This window comes from Schistocerca cancellata, chromosome 3 (genome assembly GCF_023864275.1).
Source record: "Schistocerca cancellata isolate TAMUIC-IGC-003103 chromosome 3, iqSchCanc2.1, whole genome shotgun sequence".
NCBI classification, from domain to species: domain Eukaryota; kingdom Metazoa; phylum Arthropoda; class Insecta; order Orthoptera; family Acrididae; genus Schistocerca; species Schistocerca cancellata.
This window is the reverse complement of record NC_064628.1, coordinates 911,805,963-911,828,766: the sequence shown is the minus strand read 5'-3', so window position 1 is coordinate 911,828,766 and position 22,804 is coordinate 911,805,963. Positions and strand designations below refer to the sequence as shown.

Below are 22,804 nucleotides of genomic sequence, written 5' to 3'. Positions count from 1 at the left end.
GGATATAAAATGTAGAATGGTGATGGCAAGGAAAGTGTTTCTGAAGAAGAGAAGTTTGTTAACATTGAGAATAGATGTAAGTGTCAGGAAGTATTTATGAAAGTATTTGTATGGAGTGTAGCCACGTATGGAAGTGAAACATGGACAACAAACTGTTTCGACTGGAAGAGAATTGAAGCCTTTGAAATGTGGTGCTACAGCAGAATGCTGAAGATTATATGGGTAGATCATGTAACTAATGAGGAGGTACCGAATAGAATTGGGGAGAAGCGGAATTTTTGCCACAACTTGAAGAGAAAAAGGGATCATTTGGTAGGGAACATTCTGACGGATCAAGGGATCACCAAAATAGTATTGGAGGGAAGCATGGAGAGCAAAAATCGTAGAGGGAGACCAAGGGATGAATACACTAAGCAGATTCAGAAGGATGTAGGTTGCAGTAGGTACTGGGAGATGAAGAAGCTTGCACAGAACAGAGTATCATGGAGAGGCATAAAACCAGTCTTTGGACTGAAGACAACAACAACACATAGTTATTCAAGAAATGACTGAAAACAAAAAATGGATGATTAAGTGTTTATATTAAATGATACTACATGAAATGGTGTTTATTCTGTGCAAACAGTCATCTAGTGAGTTGCATGGGTTGGGGTTCAATATCCTTTATAGTTAGGCTTTAGGGGACGGGGGGGACGGGGGGGGGGGGGGGGGGGGTTACCTTCATAGTCTTGGATGTTATTGAATTTAGCATATGTTAAAATTCAGAAGTAAGTAAGAAACACGTATTTCTTTTGTTTTCTCCGAAAAAATTCCTGTTGAGAGATAGGCCTCCAAAGATGACACTGTGAACACCATTCTGAAGAAGAAAATTTTGGAAAAAGTTTTAAAATGCTGTATATCTGTAACAGTTTTGTTAGAATTTTAAAATAATGTATCTCTGTAACAGTTTTATATACCTAAAAACAAAGATGATGTGACTTACCAAATGAAAGTGGTGGCAGGTCGACAGACACACAAACGAACACAAACATACACACAAAATTCAAGCTTTCGCAACAAACTGTTGCCTCATCAGGAAAGAGGGAAGGAGAGGGAAAGACGAAAGGATGTGGGTTTTAAGGGAGAGGGTAAGGAGTCATTCCAGTCCCGGGAGCGGAAAGACTTACCTTAGGGGGAAAAAAGGACGGGTATACACTCGCACACACACACACATATCCATCCACACATATACAGACACAAGCTTGTGTCTGTATATGTGTGGATGGATATGTGTGTGTGTGTGCGAGTGTATACCCGTCCTTTTTTCCCCCTAAGGTAAGTCTTTCCACTCCCGGGACTGGAATGACTCCTTACCCTCTCCCTTAAAACCCACATCCTTTCGTCTTTCCCTCTCCTTCCCTCTTTCCTGATGAGGCAACAGTTTGTTGCGAAAGCTTGAATTTTGTGTGTATGTTTGTGTTCGTTTGTGTGTCTGTCGACCTGCCACCACTTTCATTTGGTAAGTCACATCATCTTTGTTTTTAGGTATATTTTTCCTTCGTGGAATGTTTCCTTCTATTATAACCATATCTGTAACAGTTTTGTTAGATTTTTTTATTTGAAAGATAATTGCTTTATGATTACAATGGTATCCTGCATTTGGACATACCTGTCAAAGTGCTTTTACTGTCGACTTTTTAATTTTTTTTTATAATTTGCAGAAAACATTATTATTTTTTTTTTCAAAAATGCCAATCCAGAAAAGTTAGATTTTTTCTGGAAAGGAGAGCTTCCACTTTTAAGTTGGACAGGTTTTACTTTAAAAAATCATTTCTTTTTAACTTTCAAGGGTAATGGATGTCTTTACTGAAGTTGTTTCTTACTAATTTCTTTGTTACAATATTTATTTCTATTGTCTTTGGTGCAGCTATTTCTTTTCACTTTCTTTGTTACACTTATTTCCTATTACTTTCTTTGCTGCTGTTATTTCTTTTCACTTTCATTGCTGCAGATATTTCTTACACTTTGTTGAAGTATCTTGTCAGTTTCTTTGTCATGGTTGTTCATTGTAGGTTTCTGTATTGTAGGTGTTCAGTGCTAATTTGTTTACTGAAGAGGCTTCTAAGAAATCTGAGACCATCCAGTGAGTTCTGTGTTTTCATGAGGAATTTCCCAGTTGACATAGTTGTAGTGTGTTTGTGAAAAGGGCTGCTTGAAATGTCTTCTAAGAGTGACGTGTGCTGACTATTTGCATATCCATAAAAGAGTGATATATAAGACAAACAAACAAACAAAACAAAAACAACAACAACAAAAAAACACTTTGTTCAGGTTGGGGATAAGTGTCCTCCTTTGAAGACTCTGTTTCAAAGTGAAGATGTTCCCAGTGATGACTTTTTGTGTTCTATATGTTTTGACAGAATAACAAAAATGATAGTATCTGGACAAGGTGAAGCCTCCCATGGTGCAGATGATGCAGATTTTGCATCAATAGAGGAAGAATTAAATACCCTGAATCAGTCAACTACAGCGGTAGGTATTAGTCCTGTTAAGTAACTGTGGTCAGTGAAGTTGATTCATAAGCTCTATGCATCAAGAAAGTGCAGAGAAATTACTAAAGCTATGGATAAATACACTACAGAAAAACTGACCGCAGTCTTCAAAGTAGAAATTCCATCTTCACAAGAAAATGAACCAAAGCACTCTTGCACCTCTTGCCAGGAATTTTTCACAAATATCAATTCAGCTGTTGAATATTGTGCATCCTACACTGAAAAGGTGCAAGTTTTAACTATTATTCCAGAGACATTTTCAAAGAAAATGACTTTGAATCACATTTGATCACTATCAAAGTACATGGTAGACAAATCAAGAAATTTGAGGTCTGTAAAAGGAGTCTTTGGAAGACCAGATCCCTATTATGGTCATCCTGTTGAAGCAGCTCAAGTTCAAATAGTGCAGTCATTTTATTGGAAAGATAAATGGGACTGTTCTCACCAGAGTTCCAACAAAAAAGACACTTTTTGCAATTGATAAGAGCAACTATACAACTTCACATACTGGAAGATCAAAATTTTATGCACTACGACCTAAGTGGGTTGTTCCACACTCTTCTAGAGATGTCTGTTTATGTGTGTACTGCGCGAATTTTGAACTTTGTGTGGTAACCTGAAAGAAATTACTGGAGCACATGACATATGACACTTTGGTTGGGCGTACGAAGGCATTAGTAGTCTGTGACGTAAAGCGAGAGACTTGTTTGTTTCAAGAATGTGGTGACTGTCCTGGAAAGGGAGGACTGTCTTTACAGACACTTGGCCTGGAAGATGTAGCAGATAACTGCAGAAATTACATATGTGACATGGGAGGAAAATAAACTAATTAAGGAAATTGTTGCCTTTGACAGTTTCATTGATGAATTTGGTAAATGGTCAGTGAAAGCAGTAACACACCAGCATCTGAAGAAACTGCAACAACAAGTGTCGTCGTAACTGCCGTCTGCTTCACGTCTGCTGTGCAGCGAGCTACCTTAATTTAAGTATTAACTGTATTTTTCTTACTTGTCACTTCTTCTTCCGTGTGTATTTGCTTTTAGGAAGCTTTAATTTTCGAGTGCTCTTAATAGTGTTCCATAGATTTCGTGTTTGTTTTGAATACAGTCAGAGAGAGTCCCTTTAGTCAGCCATAGTCAGTGTCAGTGTCGTCGTAACTGCCGTCTGCTTCACGTCTGCTGTGCAGCGAGCTACCATAATTTAAGTATTAACTGTATTTTTCTTACTTGTCACTTCTTCTTCCGTGTGTATTTGCTTTTAGGAAGCTTTAATTTTCGAGTGCTCTTAATAGTGTTCCATAGATTTCGTGTTTGTTTTGAATACAGTCAGAGAGAGTCCCTTTAGTCAGCCATAGTCAGTGTCAGTGTCGTCGTAACTGCCGTCTGCTTCACGTCTGCTGTGCAGCGAGCTACCTTAATTTAAGTATTAACTGTATTTTTCTTACTTGTCACTTCTTCTTCCGTGTGTATTTGCTTTTAGGAAGCTTTAATTTTCGAGTGCTCTTAATAGTGTTCCATAGATTTCGTGTTTGTTTTGAATACAGTCAGAGAGAGTCCCTTTAGTCAGCCATAGTCAGTGTCAGTGTCGTCGTAACTGCCGTCTGCTTCATGTCTGCTGTGCAGCGAGCTACCTTAATTTAAGTATTAACTGTATTTTTCTTACTTGTCACTTCTTCTTCCGTGTTTATTTGCTTTTAGGAAGCTTTAATTTTCGAGTGCTCTTAATAGTGTTCCATAGATTTCGTGTTTGTTTTGAATACAGTCAGAGAGAGTCCCTGTAGTCAACCATAGTGCCAGTAGTGCTAGTGTTTGTTTTCAATACAGTCCAGAGACAGGTAGTGCTATTTTCATTGTTTTCTACAAGAAGTGGCTAGCAACCACAGTTTAGTGAATAAGCAGCCGCCTTTAGTGAATTAGCAGTCTAGTTAAAGGTTGATTAACTCTCTTCAGTAAATTGTTTCCTTAGGATGGATAGGATGTGTGACTGCTGTGTACGGACGCAGGAGGAGCTGGCCACTGTTCGCGAACAGCTGAGCGTGTTGATGGCCGCGGTCAGCCGTCTTCAGGCTGCTGCCTCGGAGTGTAGCGGCAGTGGGGAGTCTGGTGCGTCGCAAGGTACACCCCAGGTGTTACATGCTTCACCCACTGTCCCTGCTGTCGAGACATCTTCGCGGGTACCGGGTGCGGTTGGGCCACCCTCTCCCCAAGGGGAGTGGCGGGTTCAGCGGCGTTCGCAGCGTACGAGGCGGAAGGTCAATGTGGAGGCTGGCCGTGTGGCATCGCCTGCTCTGCCTGTGAGGGGACATGTGGCTTCTCCTTCAGCAAGGTCCAAGCAGGCACACGGGGGGAGGGGTTTATTAGTTATTGGGAGCTCCAACGTTAGGCGGGTGATGGAGCCCCTTAGGGAAATAGCGAGAAGGTCGGGGAAGAAGGCCAGTGTTCACTCTGTCTGCTTGCCGGGGGGTCTCATCCGAGATGTGGAGGAGGCCCTATCGGTGGCGATAGAGAGCACTGGGTGCACCCGACTGCAAATTGTTGCTCATGTCGGCACCAATGACTCCTGCCGTCTGGGTTCAGAGGTCATCCTCAGTTCGTACAGGCGGTTGGCAGAATTGGTGAAGGCGGAAAGCCTCGCTCACGGGGTGGAATCAGAGCTAACTATTTGTAGTATCGTTCCCAGAACCGATCGCGGTCCTCTGGTTTGGAGCCGAGTGGAAGGCTTAAACCAGAGGCTCAGACGATTCTGCGGAGATCTGGGGTGCAAATTTCTCGACCTCCGCTATCGGGTGGAGAAATGTAAGGTCCCCCTGAATAGGTCAGGTGTGCACTACACGCCGGAAGCGGCTACAAGGGTAGTGGAGTACGTGTGGAGTGCACATGGGGGTTTTTTAGGTTAGAGAATCCCCTCCCTAGGCCCGACAAGACGCCTCCTGAGACGCGGCAAGATAGGAGTAGGCAAAATGCAACAGGGAATAACAATATTAATGTGCTAATAGTAAACTGCAGGAGCGTCTATAGAAAGGTCCCAGAACTGCTCTCATTAATAAACGATCACAACACCCATATAGTACTAGGGACAGAAAGTTGGCTGAAACCAGACGTAAACAGTAACGAAATCCTAAACTCAGATTGGAATGTATACCGCAGAGACAGGCTGAACAGTGAAGGGGGAGGCGTGTTTATAGCGATAAGAAGTGCAATAGTATCGAAGGAAATTGACGGAGATCCGAAATGTGAAATGATTTGGGTGAAGGTCGCGGTTAAAGCAGGCTCAGACATGGTAATTGGATGTCTCTATAGGCCCCCTGGCTCAGCAGCTGTTGTGGCTGAGCACCTGAAGGATAATTTGGAAAATATTTCGAGTAGATTTCCCCACCATGTTATAGTTCTGGGTGGAGATTTTAATTTGCCGGATATAGACTGGGAGACTCAGACGTTCATAACGGGTGGCAGGGACAAAGAATCCAGTGAAATTTTTTTAAGTGCTTTATCTGAAAACTACCTTGAGCAGTTAAACAGAGAACCGACTCGTGGCGATAACATATTAGACCTTCTGGTGACAAACAGACCCGAACTATTTGAAAAAGTTAACGCAGAACAGGGAATCAGCGATCATAAAGCGGTTACGGCATCGATGATTTCAGCCGTAAATAGGAATATTAAAAAGGTTAGGAAGATTTTTCTGTTTAGAAAAAGTGACAAAAAGCAGATTTCAGAGTACCTGTTGGCTCAACACAAAAGTTCTGTCTCAAGTACTGATAGTGTTGAGGATCAGTGGACAAAGTTCAAAACCATCGTACAATATGCGTTAGATGAGTATGTGCCAAGCAAGATCGTAAGAGATGGAAAAGAGCCACTGTGGTACAACAACCGAGTTAGAAAACTGCTGCGGAAGCAAAGGGAACTTCACAGCAAACATAAACATAGCCAAAGCCTTGCAGACAAACAAAAATTACGCGAAGCGAAATGGAGTGTGAAGAGAGCTATGCGAGAGGCGTTCAATGAATTCGAAAGTAAAGTTCTATGTACTGACTTGGCAGAAAATCCTAAGAAATTTTGGTCTTATGTCAAAGCGGTAGGTGGATCAAAACAAAATGTCCAGACACTCTGTGACCAAAATGGTACTGAGACAGAGGATGACAGACTAAAGGCCGAAATACTAAATGTCTTTTTCCAAAGTTGTTTCACAGAGGAAGATTGCACTGTAGTTCCTTCTCTAGATTGTCGCACAGATGACAAAATGGTAGATATCGAAATAGACGACAGAGGGATAGAGAAACAATTAAAATCGCTCAAAAGAGGAAAGGCCTCTGGACCTGATGGGATACCAGTTCAATTTTACACGGAGTACGCGAAGGAACTTGCCCCCCTTCTTGCAGCGGTGTACCGTAGGTCTCTAGAAGAGCGTAGCGTTCCAAAGGATTGGAAAGGGCACAGGTCATCCCCGTTTTCAAGAAGGGACGTCGAACAGATGTGCAGAACTATAGACCTATATCTCTAACGTCGATCAGTTGTAGAATTTTGGAACACATATTGTGTTCGAGTATAATGACTTTTCTGGAGACTAGAAATCTACTCTGTAGGAATCAGCATGGGTTTTGAAAAAGACGGTCATGTGAAACCCAGCTCGCGCTATTCATCCACGAGACTCAGAGGGCCATAGACACGGGTTCACAGGTAGATGCCGTGTTTCTTGACTTCCGCAAGGCGTTCGATACAGTTCCCCACAGTCGTTTAATGAACAAAGTAAGAGCATATGGACTATCAGACCAATTGTGTGATTGGATTGAGGAGTTCCTAGATAACAGGACGCAGCATGTTATTCTCAATGGAGAGAAGTCTTCCAAAGTAAGAGTAATTTCAGGTGTGCCGCAGGGGAGTGTCATAGGACCGTTGCTATTCACAATATACATAAATGACCTGGTGGATGACATCAGAAGTTCACTGAGGCTTTTTGCAGATGATGCTGTGGTGTATCGAGAGGTTGTAACAATGGAAAACTGTACTGAAATGCAGGAGGATCTGCAGCGAATTGACGCATGGTGCAGGGAATGGCAACTGAATCTCAATGTAGACAAGTGTAATGTGCTGCGAATACACAGAAAGATAGATCCTTTATCGTTTAGCTACAAAATAGCAGGTCAGCAACTGGAAGCAGTTAATACCATAAATTATCTGGGAGTACGCATTAGGATTGATTTAAAATGGAATGATCATATAATGTTGATTGTCGGTAAAGCAGATGCCAGACTGAGATTCATTGGAAGAATCCTAAGGAAATGCAATCCGAAAACAAAGGAAGTAGGTTACAGTACGCTTGTTCGCCCACTGCTTGAATACTGCTCAGCAGTGTGGGATCCGTACCAGATAGGGTTGATACAAGACATAGAGAAGATCCAACGGAGAGCAGCGCGCTTCGTTACAGGATCATTTAGTAATCGCGAAAGCGTTACGGAGATGATAGATAAACTCCAGTGGAAGACTCTGCAGGAGAGACGCTCAGTAGCTCGGTACGGGCTTTTGTCAAAGTTTCGAGAACATACCTTCACCGAAGAGTCAAGCAGTATATTGCTCCCTCCTACGTATATCTCGCGAAGAGTCCATGAGGATAAAATCAGAGAGATTAGAGCCCACACAGAGGCATACCGACAATCCTTCTTTCCACGAACAATACGAGACTGGAATAGAAGGGAGAACCGATAGAGGTACTGAAGGTACCCTCCGCCACACACCGTCAGGTGGCTTGCGGAGTATGGATATGGATGTAGATGTAGATGTAGATGTACGTATATCTCGCGAAGAGATCATGAGGATAAAACCAGAGAGATTAGAGCCCACACAGAAGCATACCGACAATCCTCCTTTCCACGAACAATACGAAACTGGAATAGAAGGGAGAATCGATAGAGGTACTCAGGGTACCCTCCGCCACACACCGTCAGGTGGCTTGCGGAGTATGGATGTAGATGTAGATGTAGATGAAAACAACACATTGCAGAAGTGAAAGGGAGTTTACAGGGTGAAGAATTATGTTTAGTGCTTCACTGTGATTTTGCTGAGAACTGGTCTGTAAGTCTCCCACAAGAAATAAAAGGGTATCATTCGAGTAATGACTAGTTTTCAATGTTTACAGGAGTGACATATTTTCAAAACAAGACCACAAGTGTTGCAGTTATAAGTGATGATGCAGGACATGACTCAGCACATGCTTTGCTAGCAATTGTGCAAAATTCATGGGCAAACATGGGCAGAGAAGATCATCATTATTTCTGATGATGCTCTTAGTCATTTTAAAAATCATTACCAGCTGTTTGAATTGAGTACATCGCTTGTGCCAACTGACTGGGTGTACAATGCTACTGGTCACGGGAAGGGGCCCTGTGATGGTGTAGGAGGCCTGCTGAACCACCATGCTACAAAACATAATCTTTCCAGGCCAAATACAGCTGTAATTCAGAATGCTGAGGATTTTATGAGAGTCATGAAATCTTACACATCCACAGCCATGATTCTTTTGTCCAAAGAGGAAATCGAAGAATTCCGTGAGGAGAAAGAAAGAAGAATGGTCCAAACAAACTGCTCGTGTGAAAGGAATTCAGAAGACACATTTTTGGACTCAAAGTGATGGGCAAACTCATACTGCACAGGCTTTAAAGAGCAAGAAAGAAGAAATTCCGTTTGTTCAGCCAACACCTCAGAAACAGCAGGACAATATTCAGATTCACAACCTGAGAAGGGGGATTTTTGTTATGTGCGTGTATGACTGTGACTGGTGGATTGCAGAGATTATAGACACCACTTACGAGTTAAACAAAACTGCAGTGAACTTTATGCTACCACGTGGACCAGCTGTTGGATATAGGTTTCCAGCTGAAGAACGGCAACAACACCATCAATGTTCACTTCCTCTTCACAATGTTTTGAAGATTGTAAGTGCCTCAGTTCATAGTGGTTCAACAGGAAGACATCATTCTATATCAAAGGAAGATACTGAAGCAGTGGAACACATTTTTAGATCACTGACTGGCTAATTTCAGTGCAAAACAGAGTGCACAGAAGTTGTATAAATTGAAAGGTTTAAGTCTTTGCACCTTTCACATACATTTTGGAACCATTTAAAATGCTTGAAAAATGAGTCTCTTACTCATCTTTCAAAACTAAAATTATGTTAAATAAGCCTAGGTTTTGATTTTTATGGGCCTATTAAGTGATTATGTAGTAATAAAACAGGTTTTATGTATGGCAAAAATTTCAGTTGTATATAAAACCTGTTCAATCTAAAAGTGGAAGCTTTCCTTTTCAGGGAATTTAGAACCATGTGGTACTAATCAACAGAAAAAAATTCAAAATTTTATGGGTTGGGATTTCTGAAAAAAAAAAAGAATCCATAAATTACAAAGAAAGTTCAGAATGCTATAGTAAAAGAACTTAAACAGATAAGTCCAAAGGGAAGATTTCTTTGTAATCATAAAACAATTATCTTTCAAATAAAAAAAACCAACAAAATATCTAGAACTGTTCCAGAGACGTAGCACTTTAAAATGTTTTCTAAAATTTGCATCTTCAAAATGGTATGCACAGTTTCATCTTTGGAGGGCTGGATCTCAAAGCAGAAATTTTTTTTGGAGAAAACAAAGAAATACATGGTCTTTACTTAGTCCTTCATTTTAGCATAAGCCAAATTCAATAACATCCAATGCTGTGAAGGTAAGTTTTTTTCCTAGCCTGCCTGAATTGACATGGATTAAACCTTTAGCAGTAATGGGGAAGACAACAGTTTTCTGCTATCAAAAAAAGAAGTGGTAAACATACAGTGTGAAACAATTTTTCTCCCTTACCTGTTTGTAATTTGTTTCGGGAGGGAATGAGAAAGTCAAACAGGTAGCTGACTAGTCTTGCTGCACAGAAGTGAACTAGTTTAGTTAATACTTGTTTCTCTGATTGATTGTGCTATATTATGCATAAATATCCACTGCCTGGCAAAAAAAGTAAAGCACCTGGAAGATGGTTGGTTGTCAATGTAACTATGTACGCACTATCGGTATGTTTGCAAATGATTAAAGGTACAATTCTATGTCACGGGCACAATGGCTACCAGAGTGCATTAGATCTTTTCTCATTTAGTGTTGTTACCAGGCCTAGTATTGTATACACCAAGGTGACAAAAGTCATGGGATACCTCCTAATACAGTAGTGGACCTCTTTTTGGCTGGCTTAGTGCAGGAACTCAGTGTGGCGTGGACTCAACAAGTCGTTGGAAGTCCCCTGCATAAATATTGAGCCATGCTGCCTCTATAGCCATCCATAATTGTGAAAGTGTTGTCAATGAAGAATTTTGTGCATGACCTGACATCTTGATTATGTCCCATAAGTGTTCAATGGGATTCATGGTGGGCAATCTGGGTAGCAAAATCATTCACTCAAATGATCCACAATGTTCTGCAGCCCAGTGACATGGAGTATTATCATCAACAAAAATTCCGTCATTGTTTTGGGATGTTAAGTCCAGGAATGCCTGCAAATGGTCTCCAAGTATCCAAACACAACCATTTCCAGTGAATGATCAGTTCATTTGGACCAGAGGACCCAGTCCACTCCATGTAAACACAGCCCATACCGTTACGGAGCCACCACCAGCTTGCACAGTGCCTTGTTGACAACTTGGGTCCATGGCTTCATGGGGTCTTCATCATACTCAAACCCTAACATCAGGTCTTACCAACTGAAATAGGGAGTCATCTGATCAGACCACGGTTTTCCAGTTGTCTTGCGTCCAACCAATATGGTCAACAAGCTCAGGAGAGGCATTGCAGGCGATGTCATGCTGTTAGCAGACGCACTCACATCGGTCATCAGCTGCTGTAGCACATTAATGCCAAATTCCACAACACTGCCATAACAGATAAGTTTGTCATGCATCTCACATTGATTTCTGTGATTATCCGTTGCACTGATACTTGTCTGCTGGCATTGACAACTCTACCTACATGCTGCTGCTCTCAGTCATTAAGCAAAGTCCACTGGCCACTGCATTGTCCACGATGACAGGTACTGCCTGACATTTGATATTCTCGGCACATTCTTGACACTGTGTATCTCACATAATTGAATTCCCTAATGATATGCAAAATGTAATGCCCCACGCATCTAGCTCCAACTACAATTCCATGTTGAAAGTCTGTTAATTCTTGCTGTGCGGCCACAATCACATCAAAAACCTTTTCGCATGAATCACCTGACAAATGAGTACAAATGACAGCTCCATCAATGTGCTGCCTTTTTATACCTTGTGTGCGCAATACTACCGCCATCTGTATATGGGCATGTTGCAAACCCATGACTTTTGTCACCTCAGCGTATAAGGGGCCCTGGACAAGGTCAGACATTACATGATCAATTTGAAGATCATGGAAATGCCACGTACTCATGTGAAAAAGATTTATCAACATCTAACAGAGTTTGAAAGGGGACTCATTGTGGATCTCCATTTTGTCAACTGGTCAAATCATGCAATATCCAAATTTGTGGGGCATTTGATTGTGACAGTGGGCCGATGTTGGAGTGCATAGGAACGTGATGGTAGGCATACTTGTCGCCAAGGTTCCAATTGATCACATCTGATCGACACAAAAGATGATTGCCGTAATGCACACTAAGCACCTTTTAATCACTTCATATCTACACCTGCCATCCAAGATCAAGTAATGGACTCCCTGAAACATTGTGTGATCTCCCACACAACTGGTTGGAGACTAGCTGCAGCCACACTAGTAGCGTCACATGGATAGACTGCCATTAACATCACAACACTAACAGCTGTATTTGGAATGGTGCTGTGGCCAGGAACCATGGACTGCTGATGACTGGTACTACACTGTGTTCGGTGACAAATCAAAGTTCTGCATTATTCCAGCTGACCAACATCAGCAAATATGGTGGCACTACTCCTAGCATTATGGTGTGAAGAGCCATCAGGTGTAACTTCAAGTCACAGCTAACAGTGATTGAAGGAACTCTGTCAGCAGGTCACAGAAATCCTATGTCCCATTTTGTTATGTTTCATGCAACAGTATTATAGTGCCATTTTAAGAAGACAATGCTCGTCTCACAAATGGCTTGTGTCTCTGTGGACTGTCTGCATGCTGTTGAGATACTCGCATTACTTTATCGCCAACAAGGGGCGAGGCTGGGAAGGTTGAGGGGGCATTTGACCGTCTCCACCCCCCCCCCCCACCTCCCCTCTGGAATATGGAGTACAGAGGTTACAGTCATATATTGACAGGATAACCATCAATTCTCTACAGTATAATAAGTTTCTATATGTCACCTAGAAAAATTAGTTCTTCCTTCAAACTCATTTACACTAAAAACTAGAATTTTAGAGTCTATCCCCTGTCCTCCACCAGAAAAACTTATGCATACACTCATTCCTGTGGCCAGTACAGCCCCCTGTTATGTCCCCAATATAATATATACAGGACTAGCTCAGGCGTCAGATGTGAACTCAGTCCCAGTGCCTGAGCTATGAAATCATGGGGTACAAATTATTTAATAATCTTCCTCAATCTGTTCATGAATTACCTGAACAATTATTCAAACAAACAATTCATCACTGGCTAGTCCTCCACCCATTCTATGACAAGAGAATTTATCAACTGTAATATAATACTATAATGTTAACAACAAACCTGTTGTTTCTTTCAAATTATTAATTGTATTTTAGTATGTATATGATGTTGTCTATTGCTGTAATGGCCGAATGACAATAAAATTATTGTTATTGTTATTGTTATTGTTATTGTTATTATTATTATTATTATTATTATGTATACATGAGACCAAGGCCCAGTTACAACAGATGCGGGTCAGTTGGCTTTGGGAGATGATACAATGGCTTTACGCCACTCTTCCCAACTGAATCAGTGCACTCATCCAGTTCATCCTGAGAAGTGGTCTCATATTGCCCTGTTCTTTATAAATTTGACTCGATACTGTAATCCCTGATATAAAATCACATACCCTCTCAATCTATGAAGTATCATTTGTTTCCTCCCCCCTTTTCGATGATTCAAGGTTTTTTTTCTTATTTTTCCTTTTTTTCTTTATGTGTTGTATTTACAGTCTCTTTGGAATTAGAGAACTAATTTGTCTGACTGGCCATCCCTGAACACATTTTCATGTTTCAGACAGTTTATTTATCGTTACAATTCTGATACCAGTCATTTGAAAGATGTTTAATTTGAAAATATGGATCCAAAAGGCATACTGCAAAGGAATGTACGTTTGGCTCCTTATACCAGGAAACAATGACTTGCAAGTGATTTTAAGATCTTGTCTTGCCTTTTAATTGTCAAGATAATTAATTTTTTCTCAAATTTCGAGAATGTGAAATGTGTAGCCAATTTCTTCTTCATACACATATTTCTTCTTCATACACATATTTCTTCTTCATACACATCTTCCTTATTTTCGCTGATGGTCTGGGTTGGTGGCTCTTCCATGGGTATAGATAAATATTAGGTTGAATATGTTCATTTCTTTCTCGTTAATTCATCAAAATTTCTCTTGGAGTCAGACTACATTATTTTCAAAAGTGTAAATGTAGTCTTGCCTGGCGTAGCCCTGTATTATAGTCGTAAATTTTTTCGGATGGAGCCTGTTAACACTGTTGAGATGGCGAAAATTGACATGGTGGAAAATATCACATTAAAAAAGTCCATAAAGAATTGCTAAGTTTGATTACAAGCTGTCTGATTAATGTCCAACATGTTCTGTGAAAAGAGCTCCAAAATTAAAATAATATTCTTGAAAATATTAACAACAGTACAGAATCTTATCAAAACTTTCAGAAATCGCTGTCAAAATTGTGCTTCAAATCTGTTACTATGGACAACAAGAATGCAGACCCGGGATGCCTCATGGCGAGATACGGCAGCATGATGCAGGTTAAATACTTTTAATTACTTAAGTGAATATGTCGAAAACACTAGCAATGGCATAGTCGTCTGTAAACACCGAGCATAAAAACTGCTTGAATCGTAAGGAATCATCTGTGATATCTTTAGCGAGAAATTTCTTTCCACCAAATCCAAAGTTGGTTGCTACCAAAAAAGTTGTCCTCCCAGAAACATACTATGCAGTTGAGACATCATAATCAACCAGACAACCAACAATATCAATGCCACCGAGAAAAATGTAACGGCAGATTATTCTTGTTATTCTTTCTTTTCCCATTTCTCTTCAATGCATAAAAGCGATACCAGTGCAAACATTACGTACAGGTATCTTACTGAGAGGGAAGAGCACGAAATAAATTGAAGCACAAAACAGTTCCACAGCTGACAATAATGGCTATCTCACGGAGTACTGTCAACGGGGTAATATGCAACCAAAAACAGGATTGCTCGCTGAAACCTATCGACTTCTACTGATTCGGGACTTACAGTTAACACACTGCAGAAATACGATAAATCCATGGCGAGAGGATAAAGAAGTTCTGTTTAGAAGGCAAATGAAATATTAGAAACAAAGGAGAAAACTAGATAAATGACTGTTACCTGGCTTGGAGCTCGGATAGAAGTACAAAGCTGCCTCTTTTTGGAGAAGCTCTGTCGTCTTCAGGGGCCGTCGAGCAGCAGTTTGTAAGACAACTTCCCAGTCCTCATCCTCCTTCAGACCAAGGTAATCGGCAGCCAATAATTTGGTATCGTCCTCTGTTTCTTCAGGTACCAAGTCACCTCTGTCTTCTTCTTTATCTGTAAATTTTATTAATCAAAGGTACCAATCCCTAATTTCCATAATTTTAGGTGCCGGAACGCATCTCTTCAAGTATACCATCCCCCTCCCCTCTCCCACCCCTCCAGCCATAAAAATCACAAGTTTCGAGTTTTGGAAACTTGTGATAAAACTTGCAATGATAAATCACTTTTTACAAAAAACTGTTCTGAAATTCCATTTTTAGAACAATTTCTTATGATCACAACAACAAAATCACCAGATAGTATAAACAGCAGGGGCTACCACCAGACACTGTAGCAGTGACATTTTTTTGCTCCCGACTTTGTTCGATGCATGTCGGCGCTAGTGGGTAGTCTTTGCGACTATGCCAACATGTTTTCTATTGCTACCAGCCACACTCTTCGAACAGTTGCAGCTCCACGGTGAATTTTTCTTGACATTGCGATTTGATACACGTGTACTGTGTTAAATCTCTGGTGCCGGCTTGTTCCAGTGACCAAAAAGAAAAAAAAATCCCTGGGAGACGCTGCCCTACCCATGTTTTATCAACATCTACAAACCGTTTATATATTTCTGGTGCGACCCGACTGCATAAAACGCTTCCACGCGAAACCTGAAAAACGATCGCCCTTGCCTCGCATAAAGCACTATTTCTAAATCACTTGGCTGCTGGACTCCTTGCTTCTAAAGGGACAGCGGAAGACTTCAGGCTGGCAATTCTGTATGTCTGTGCACTGCCACCAGTAATAATAATAATAATAATAATAATAATGGTGTGTATGCCTCACAGCAATTTAACAGCCGTACCATAGCTACTGTTGTGTTGTGCTGTCAATTATTTCGTTTATCTGTTGCAAAATGAGTAATGAAGCAATTTCTGAACCACTGCGGGAACTACCGTATCTACACTCTAAGATGGCATTTTGATGAGTTACTTAAGCGTATATGATGTACAGGGTTATTACAAATGATTGAAGCGATTTCACAGCTCTACAATAACTTTATTATTTGAGATATTTTCACAATGCTTTGCACACACATACAAAAACTCAAAAAGTTTTTTTAGGCGTTCACAAATGTTCGATATATGCCCCTTTAGTGATTCGGCAGACATCAAGCCGATAATCAAGTTCCTCCCACACTCGGCGCATCATGTGCCCATCAATGAGTTCGAAAGCATCGTTGATGCGAGCTCGCAGTTCTGGCACGTTTCTTGGTAGAGGAGGTTTAAACACTGAATCTTTCACATAACCCCACAGAAAGAAATCGCATGGGGTTAAGTCAGGAGAGCGTGGAGGCCATGACATGAATTGTTGATCGTGATCTCCACCACGACCGATCCATCGGTTTTCCAATCTCCTGTTTAAGAAATGCCGAACATCATGATGGAAGTGCGGTGGAGCACCATCCTGTTGAAAGATGAAGTCGGCGCTGTCGGTCTCCAGTTGTGGCATGAGCCAATTTTCCAGCATCTCCAGACACACGTGTCCTGTAACGTTTTTTTTCGCAGAAGAAAAAGGGGCAGTAAACTTTAAACCGTGAGATTGCACAAAACACGTTAACTCTTGGTGAATTGCGAATTTGCTGCACGAATGCGTGAGGATTCTCTACCGCCCAGATTCGCACATTGTGTCTGTTCACTTCACCATTAAGAAAAAATGTTGCTTCATCACTGAAAACAAGTTTCGCACTGAACGCATCCTCTTTCATGAGCTGTTGCAACCGCGCCGAAAATTCAATGCATTTGACTTTGTCATCGGGTGTCAGGGCTTGTAGCAATTGTAAACGGTAAGGCTTCTGCTTTAGCCTTTTCCGTAATATTTTCCAAACCGTCGGCTGTGGTACATTTAGCTCCCTACTTGCTTTATTCGTCGACTTCCGCGGGCTACGCGTGAAACTTGCCCGCACGCGTTTTTACCGTTTCTTCGCTTACTGCAGGCCGCCCGTTGATTTCCCCTTACAGAGGCATCCAGAAGCTTTAAACTGCGCATACCATCTCCGAATGGAGTTAGCAGTTGGTGGATCTTTGTTGAACTTCGTCCAAAGTGTCGTTGCACTGTTATGACTGACTGATGTGAGTGCATTTCAAGCACGAAATACGCTTTCTCGGCTCCTGTCGCCATTTCGTCTCACTGCGCTCTCGAGCGCTCTGGCGGCAGAAACCTGAAGTGCGGCTTCAGTCGAACATGAGTTTTTCTACGTATCTGTAGTGTGTCGTGACCATATGTCAATGAATGGAGCTACAGTGAATTTATGAAATCGCTTCAATCATTTGTAATAGCCCTGTATATGTCTCAGTTTTACTCTCAACGATGCGTGGTACAAAGTGTGTGTGTGTGTGTGTGTGTGTGTGTGTGTGTGTGGACTATATGAGAAAGATGTTAATTCATACATTCGTTTCACACGCTACAACATCACCACATTGTGTCACGTGTTAAAGTTAGTGTTTGAAACTTGTGTACTCGATATTACAGTCTTATGAAAAGTGATAATAGTTATGATCATTTACAAATAATTATATCTTACCCACATGTTGGGAACCACAGATCTAGATCTAGAGTCTGGGATGCGATTTCGTGTGACAGCTAGAGCAATCTCGTGATTATCCCACGCGCCTTGGCTGTAGATTTGTACGTCAGTCTCGTGATTCGACCTGTTGTGCTGCCGCCACCCATGAACAGCGTTCAAGGAGATGTTTTCCAACACGATAACTCTCGCCCACATACCGCTGATGTAACCCAACAGGTTCTACACAGTGTCGACATGTTGCCTTAGCCTGCGCGATGACCAGATCTGGCCCCAATCGAGGACATATGTCACATCACTGGACGACAACTCCAGCGTCATCCGCAAACAGTATTAACCGTCCCTACATTGACAGACCAATTGCAACAGGGATGATACTCCATCCCACAAACTGACATTTGGCACCTGAACAACACAATGGCGCTGATGACCTCGATGTTGAGCGCCCATAAGCCCCAACAACACAATGAATGCACGTTTGCATGATTGCATTCAACATTATGACAGTTACATCAGTCATTAATGTACCAGCATTTCGGACTTCCAATAGCTTATCTTGCACTTACATTAACCCTCGATCTTGCAATGTCAATCACTTAAATATGTTACCTAGACAAATGCATTCCCGAAATTTCATAATTCTACATTAATTTTTTTATCAGTGTATTAAAAATAGCCCCCCCCCCCCCTACAAACTATCGCAAGGGCGCCCGTGGTACGACTGATTACGTCATACCACCATCGATAGTCGCACCCCTCACAATCTAATAATCGCTCATTATTTGTGACGTTTTGTAATAGATTTTGTCTATTTACGGATCTACACGCCTAGGCTTAGCCACGAAATATCTCAGTTTTAGAACGATATGAGTGATTTTCTGCAATATTTAAGAATGATTGGTTTGTACTGCAATTTCGCACTTGTAGGAAAGAAGCACGACAGCAGCTTTCAACCTTAATCAAATATTAGGAGTCTTAGCAACTTTTTCGAGCGCTGGAAGGGGCCAGCAGTGTTTAAAGGTTACCACCATGGTGCAGAAAAGGAGTCATTTCTGTATGACGTACAGTTACGATTTCATTAAGTTTGAGTGCGGCCGTTCTGGCATGCGGTGATTCGTCTCCTTCCTTGTCATTCTCGGTATTACTTTTACTTTTACTTTTCTTAAAATAGCATTAACAGTCTACCTACTGAACACATCCTAACAAAAATCAGATAATAGTCACAGAGAGGTGCATAGTGCACCGTCCCTGACAGTGGCACCAGCCTTCCCGTTTATATTCGTGATTACTTATGTCGCCTTGTTGCGATCTTTCTACGGTCTAGGATACTCTGAGCATCTATATCGCCGTTGTCCGCGTTTTCGTCACCTTTTCACCTCTGAGTCGAAACACAAGGACCCGAAAGTGACTCAATTTCCTCGCGTGTATTCTCGAAGACAAGACATTGTACCAAATTGTTCTTACTTGGTGCTGATACACCATGCTATCCATTCATTTCAAAAAGCAATTAGAGGTAAGTTCTATTTATATGGGAAAGCATTACGAGTCTGTTACGTAATTACTAACAGACGCAATTACATTTTATAACATCCCTTGTCGACGACACCAGGCCAAAAAAAATTTTTTTTTAATTAGGTGAAAAATAACAGAAATGCAAATACTTCAAATGGCTTTGAGCACTATGGGACTTAACACCTGAGGTCATCAGTCCCCTAGAACTTAGAACTACTTAAACGTAACTAACCTAAGAACATCACATACATCCATGCCCGAGGCAGGATTCGAACCTGCGACCGTAGCGGTCGCGCGGTTCCAGACTGAAGCGCCTAGAACCGCTCGGCCACTGCGGCCAGCAACTGAAATGTAGATTTCGCAAGAGTAGTTGGTAATGTTTTCGCCACAAAATAGCGAATTGACGAAAGAAGAGAGTGAAACCGCGCCACCTACATTGTATTTACATACTATGACAAAGCCTCAGGAACCTAATATGGGACAGAAGCGGAATCCGCAAGGACGTTATAGTAGTACTGAAAAACCTCCATGACATGACGTAAAGACACTGACGACATTATGACCACTGCCCATCCCGAGATTGAATGGCAGCTGGTGGTGACCCGATATTGAAAGGTATATTGGGTGAATCATCTAAAACTCGCACCGCAAATATTGTGGAAATGGAAACTGCTACTGATGTGAGGTTTTCACGGAGTGGATTGGTAGTCACGATTCATATTTTTAGCCAGTCAATAGATTGTAATAATCCTCAGAAAGCGTATTTTTGTGCAAACATACACTTTTTGAATAGAAGGTCTATTGACACTAAACAAACTAAAAATAGGGTAAATTACAATGTCAGTGGTATTTGTTTCACGATTCTAGTGCGGGTCGTTTACGAGGTATCTTAGTTTTAAAAGTTCCCACACCAACACTTGTACTATACCTGTGGTAGCAGACACTAACGAACAACAGAAGTGCACACCTTAGTTATGTGGATTGTGTCCAGTTACGAGGCAACTGTCTATCAAAGGTGTGGTCAAAATGACCACCAACAGTGTCAATGCACGCTTCCAGTCTGGTATGGAACGAATGATGCGCACATGTTAGCGTTTCAACGGAGATGTGCGAGCAGGCTGCAGTAATACATCATTGATAATCATCGCGTGTAGCTGGTATGTTCTTGTAAACAGCGTCTTTCAGCGTTCCCCATAGAAAAAGGTCGACAGGTGTCAAATTCGGGGAACAGGCTGGCCAAGTTACAGGTCGTCCGCGTCCAACCCGACAAAAATGTTCAAATGTGTGTGAAATCTTATGGGACTTAACTGCTAAGGTCATCAGTCCCTAAGCTTACACACTACTTAACCTAAATTATCCTAAGGACAAATACACACATCCATGCCCGAGGGAGGACTCGAACCTCCGCCGGGACCAGGCGCACAGTCCAGCCCTAGACCGGTCGGCTAATCCCGCGCGGCTCCAACCCAACGATCTGGAAACAATTCGTTGAAGACAGGTCGTACAACTTCGCGTCCTATGGGCTGGACAACCATCATGTTGGTACCACAGGTTCCTGCTAGTCTTCACAGGAACGTCTTCTACCATCCGTAGAAGATGGTTTGTTAGGAAGCTGCGATACTCGAGCGCGTTCAGCGTTCCATCTATGAAAAAAGGGGCCTATGGAATGATGGCTCACTATCCCGAACGACACCTTTACACTCCGTGGACGCTGACGTTCCGCCTGAGGAAGCGAGTGGGGATTGTCAACAGACCAATAGTGCGTATTTCGGCGGTTTACCATGATACATCTGGAGTATCTTCTCTTAATACCCATGTACAGATGTTTACACGATTCTCATTATCGTGGATGGAACCTATGTCGCTGCATAATGTGTAGGACACTTGCCTGGCTCATGCCACTTCCTAGTACGACTGCGCTGGAGCTAACGTGCGGATGAACTGCAACAGCAGCTAGAACATTGATTTCCCCTCTCTTCTGTCGAAACTTGTTTCCACGTTGTCTAATTGTTACACCATGACTTCACGTAACTGGTTGAAGAGGTTGATAAAAAATTGCGGAGGTGTTTCACGTGCACTGGGATATCCTGCCGCATACTCCGTACAAGAATGAACTGCATTCTTCCTACACTCTCAATGCACCACTGAGCATATCGGCTTTTTTTGCATCGGTAAATCTCATCGCCCACTCACGACCTACTACTTGGTCGCGCACTAACGGACTAACAAGCCGAACGCACTCAAGGAGCACTCCGTAAGCAAACATAAAAACATCGCACCTAGGAACTACGAAGGTTGAATGGCACAAACAAGTGTCGGTGTGTAAACTTTTCGATATCTCGTGAACAACTCGGACTAGAAGCCTGCAACAAATACCACTGACATTCTAATTTACCCTACTTTCAGTATATTAATGTCAGTAGGCATTGTTCCTTTAAAAAAGTGAATGTTGGTACCAAAAATACGCTTTCTAAGTATTATTACAATCCGTTTATTCGCTTACAATACGAGCGCCTGACTACCAATTCATTCAGCGAAAACCAGTAGGTCAATAAAACTTTCCACTTCTGGAATATTTGCGGTGCAAGTTTCAGGTGATTCGCCCTACATAATCGGAGCAGAAAAGAATGGGGAATCATTCATTTAGCAGTTATCTGTGCTCGGCAGCTTCATGAGTTCATTCGAGCGCGAAATGCCGAGCGCGACGGATGTTTCTACTGTGACCGCGCACTCGGCCTCGGACGAGGACGCTCGTGGATTGGCCGGTCGGCAACCTTCGGATATCTGCGCGTCGGGAACTGCAGCCAGTCGCCCCACTGCGACGAACCAAGCTACGGAGAGGGACTCCGAGAGGAATACGGGTATGGGCCTTCGACCATAAATACACTCCTAGAAATTGAAATAAGAACACCGTGAATTCATTGTCCCAGGAAGGGGAAACTTTATTGACACATTCCTGGGGTCAGATACATCACATGATCACACTGACAGAACCACAGGCACATAGACACAGGCAACAGAGCATGCACAATGTCGGCACTAGTACAGTGTATATCCACCTTTCGCAGCAATGCAGGCTGCTATTCTCCCATGGAGACGATCGTAGAGATGCTGGATGTAGTCCTGTGGAACGGCTTGCCATGCCATTTCCACCTGGCGCCTCAGTTGGACCAGCGTTCGTGCTGGACGTGCAGACCGCGTGAGACGACGCTTCATCCAGTCCCAAACATGCTCAATGGGGGACAGATCCGGAGATCTTGCTGGCCAGGGTAGTTGACTTACACCTTCTAGAGCACGTTGGGTGGTACGGGATACATGCGGACGTGCATTGTCCTGTTGGAACAGCAAGTTCCCTTGCCGGTCTAGGAATGGTAGAACGATGGGTTCGATGACGGTTTGGATGTACCGTGCACTATTCAGTGTCCCCTCGACGATCACCAGTGGTGTACGGCCAGTGTAGGAGATCGCTCCCCACACCATGATGACGGGTGTTGGCCC

General features: G+C 42.2%; 1 protein-coding gene across 1 annotated transcript in view; it reads right to left on the bottom strand.

Moving 5' to 3' along the window:
* Positions 1 to 22,804, bottom strand: part of LOC126176645 (coiled-coil and C2 domain-containing protein 2A) — a 385,042-nt gene that overhangs the window by 337,346 nt on the left and 24,892 nt on the right. Inside the window, exon 3 of the mRNA XM_049923802.1 lies at positions 15,088 to 15,285. Coding sequence (XP_049779759.1) covers positions 15,088 to 15,285 — 198 coding nt within the window. The remainder of the gene's footprint in view (positions 1 to 15,087; positions 15,286 to 22,804) is intronic.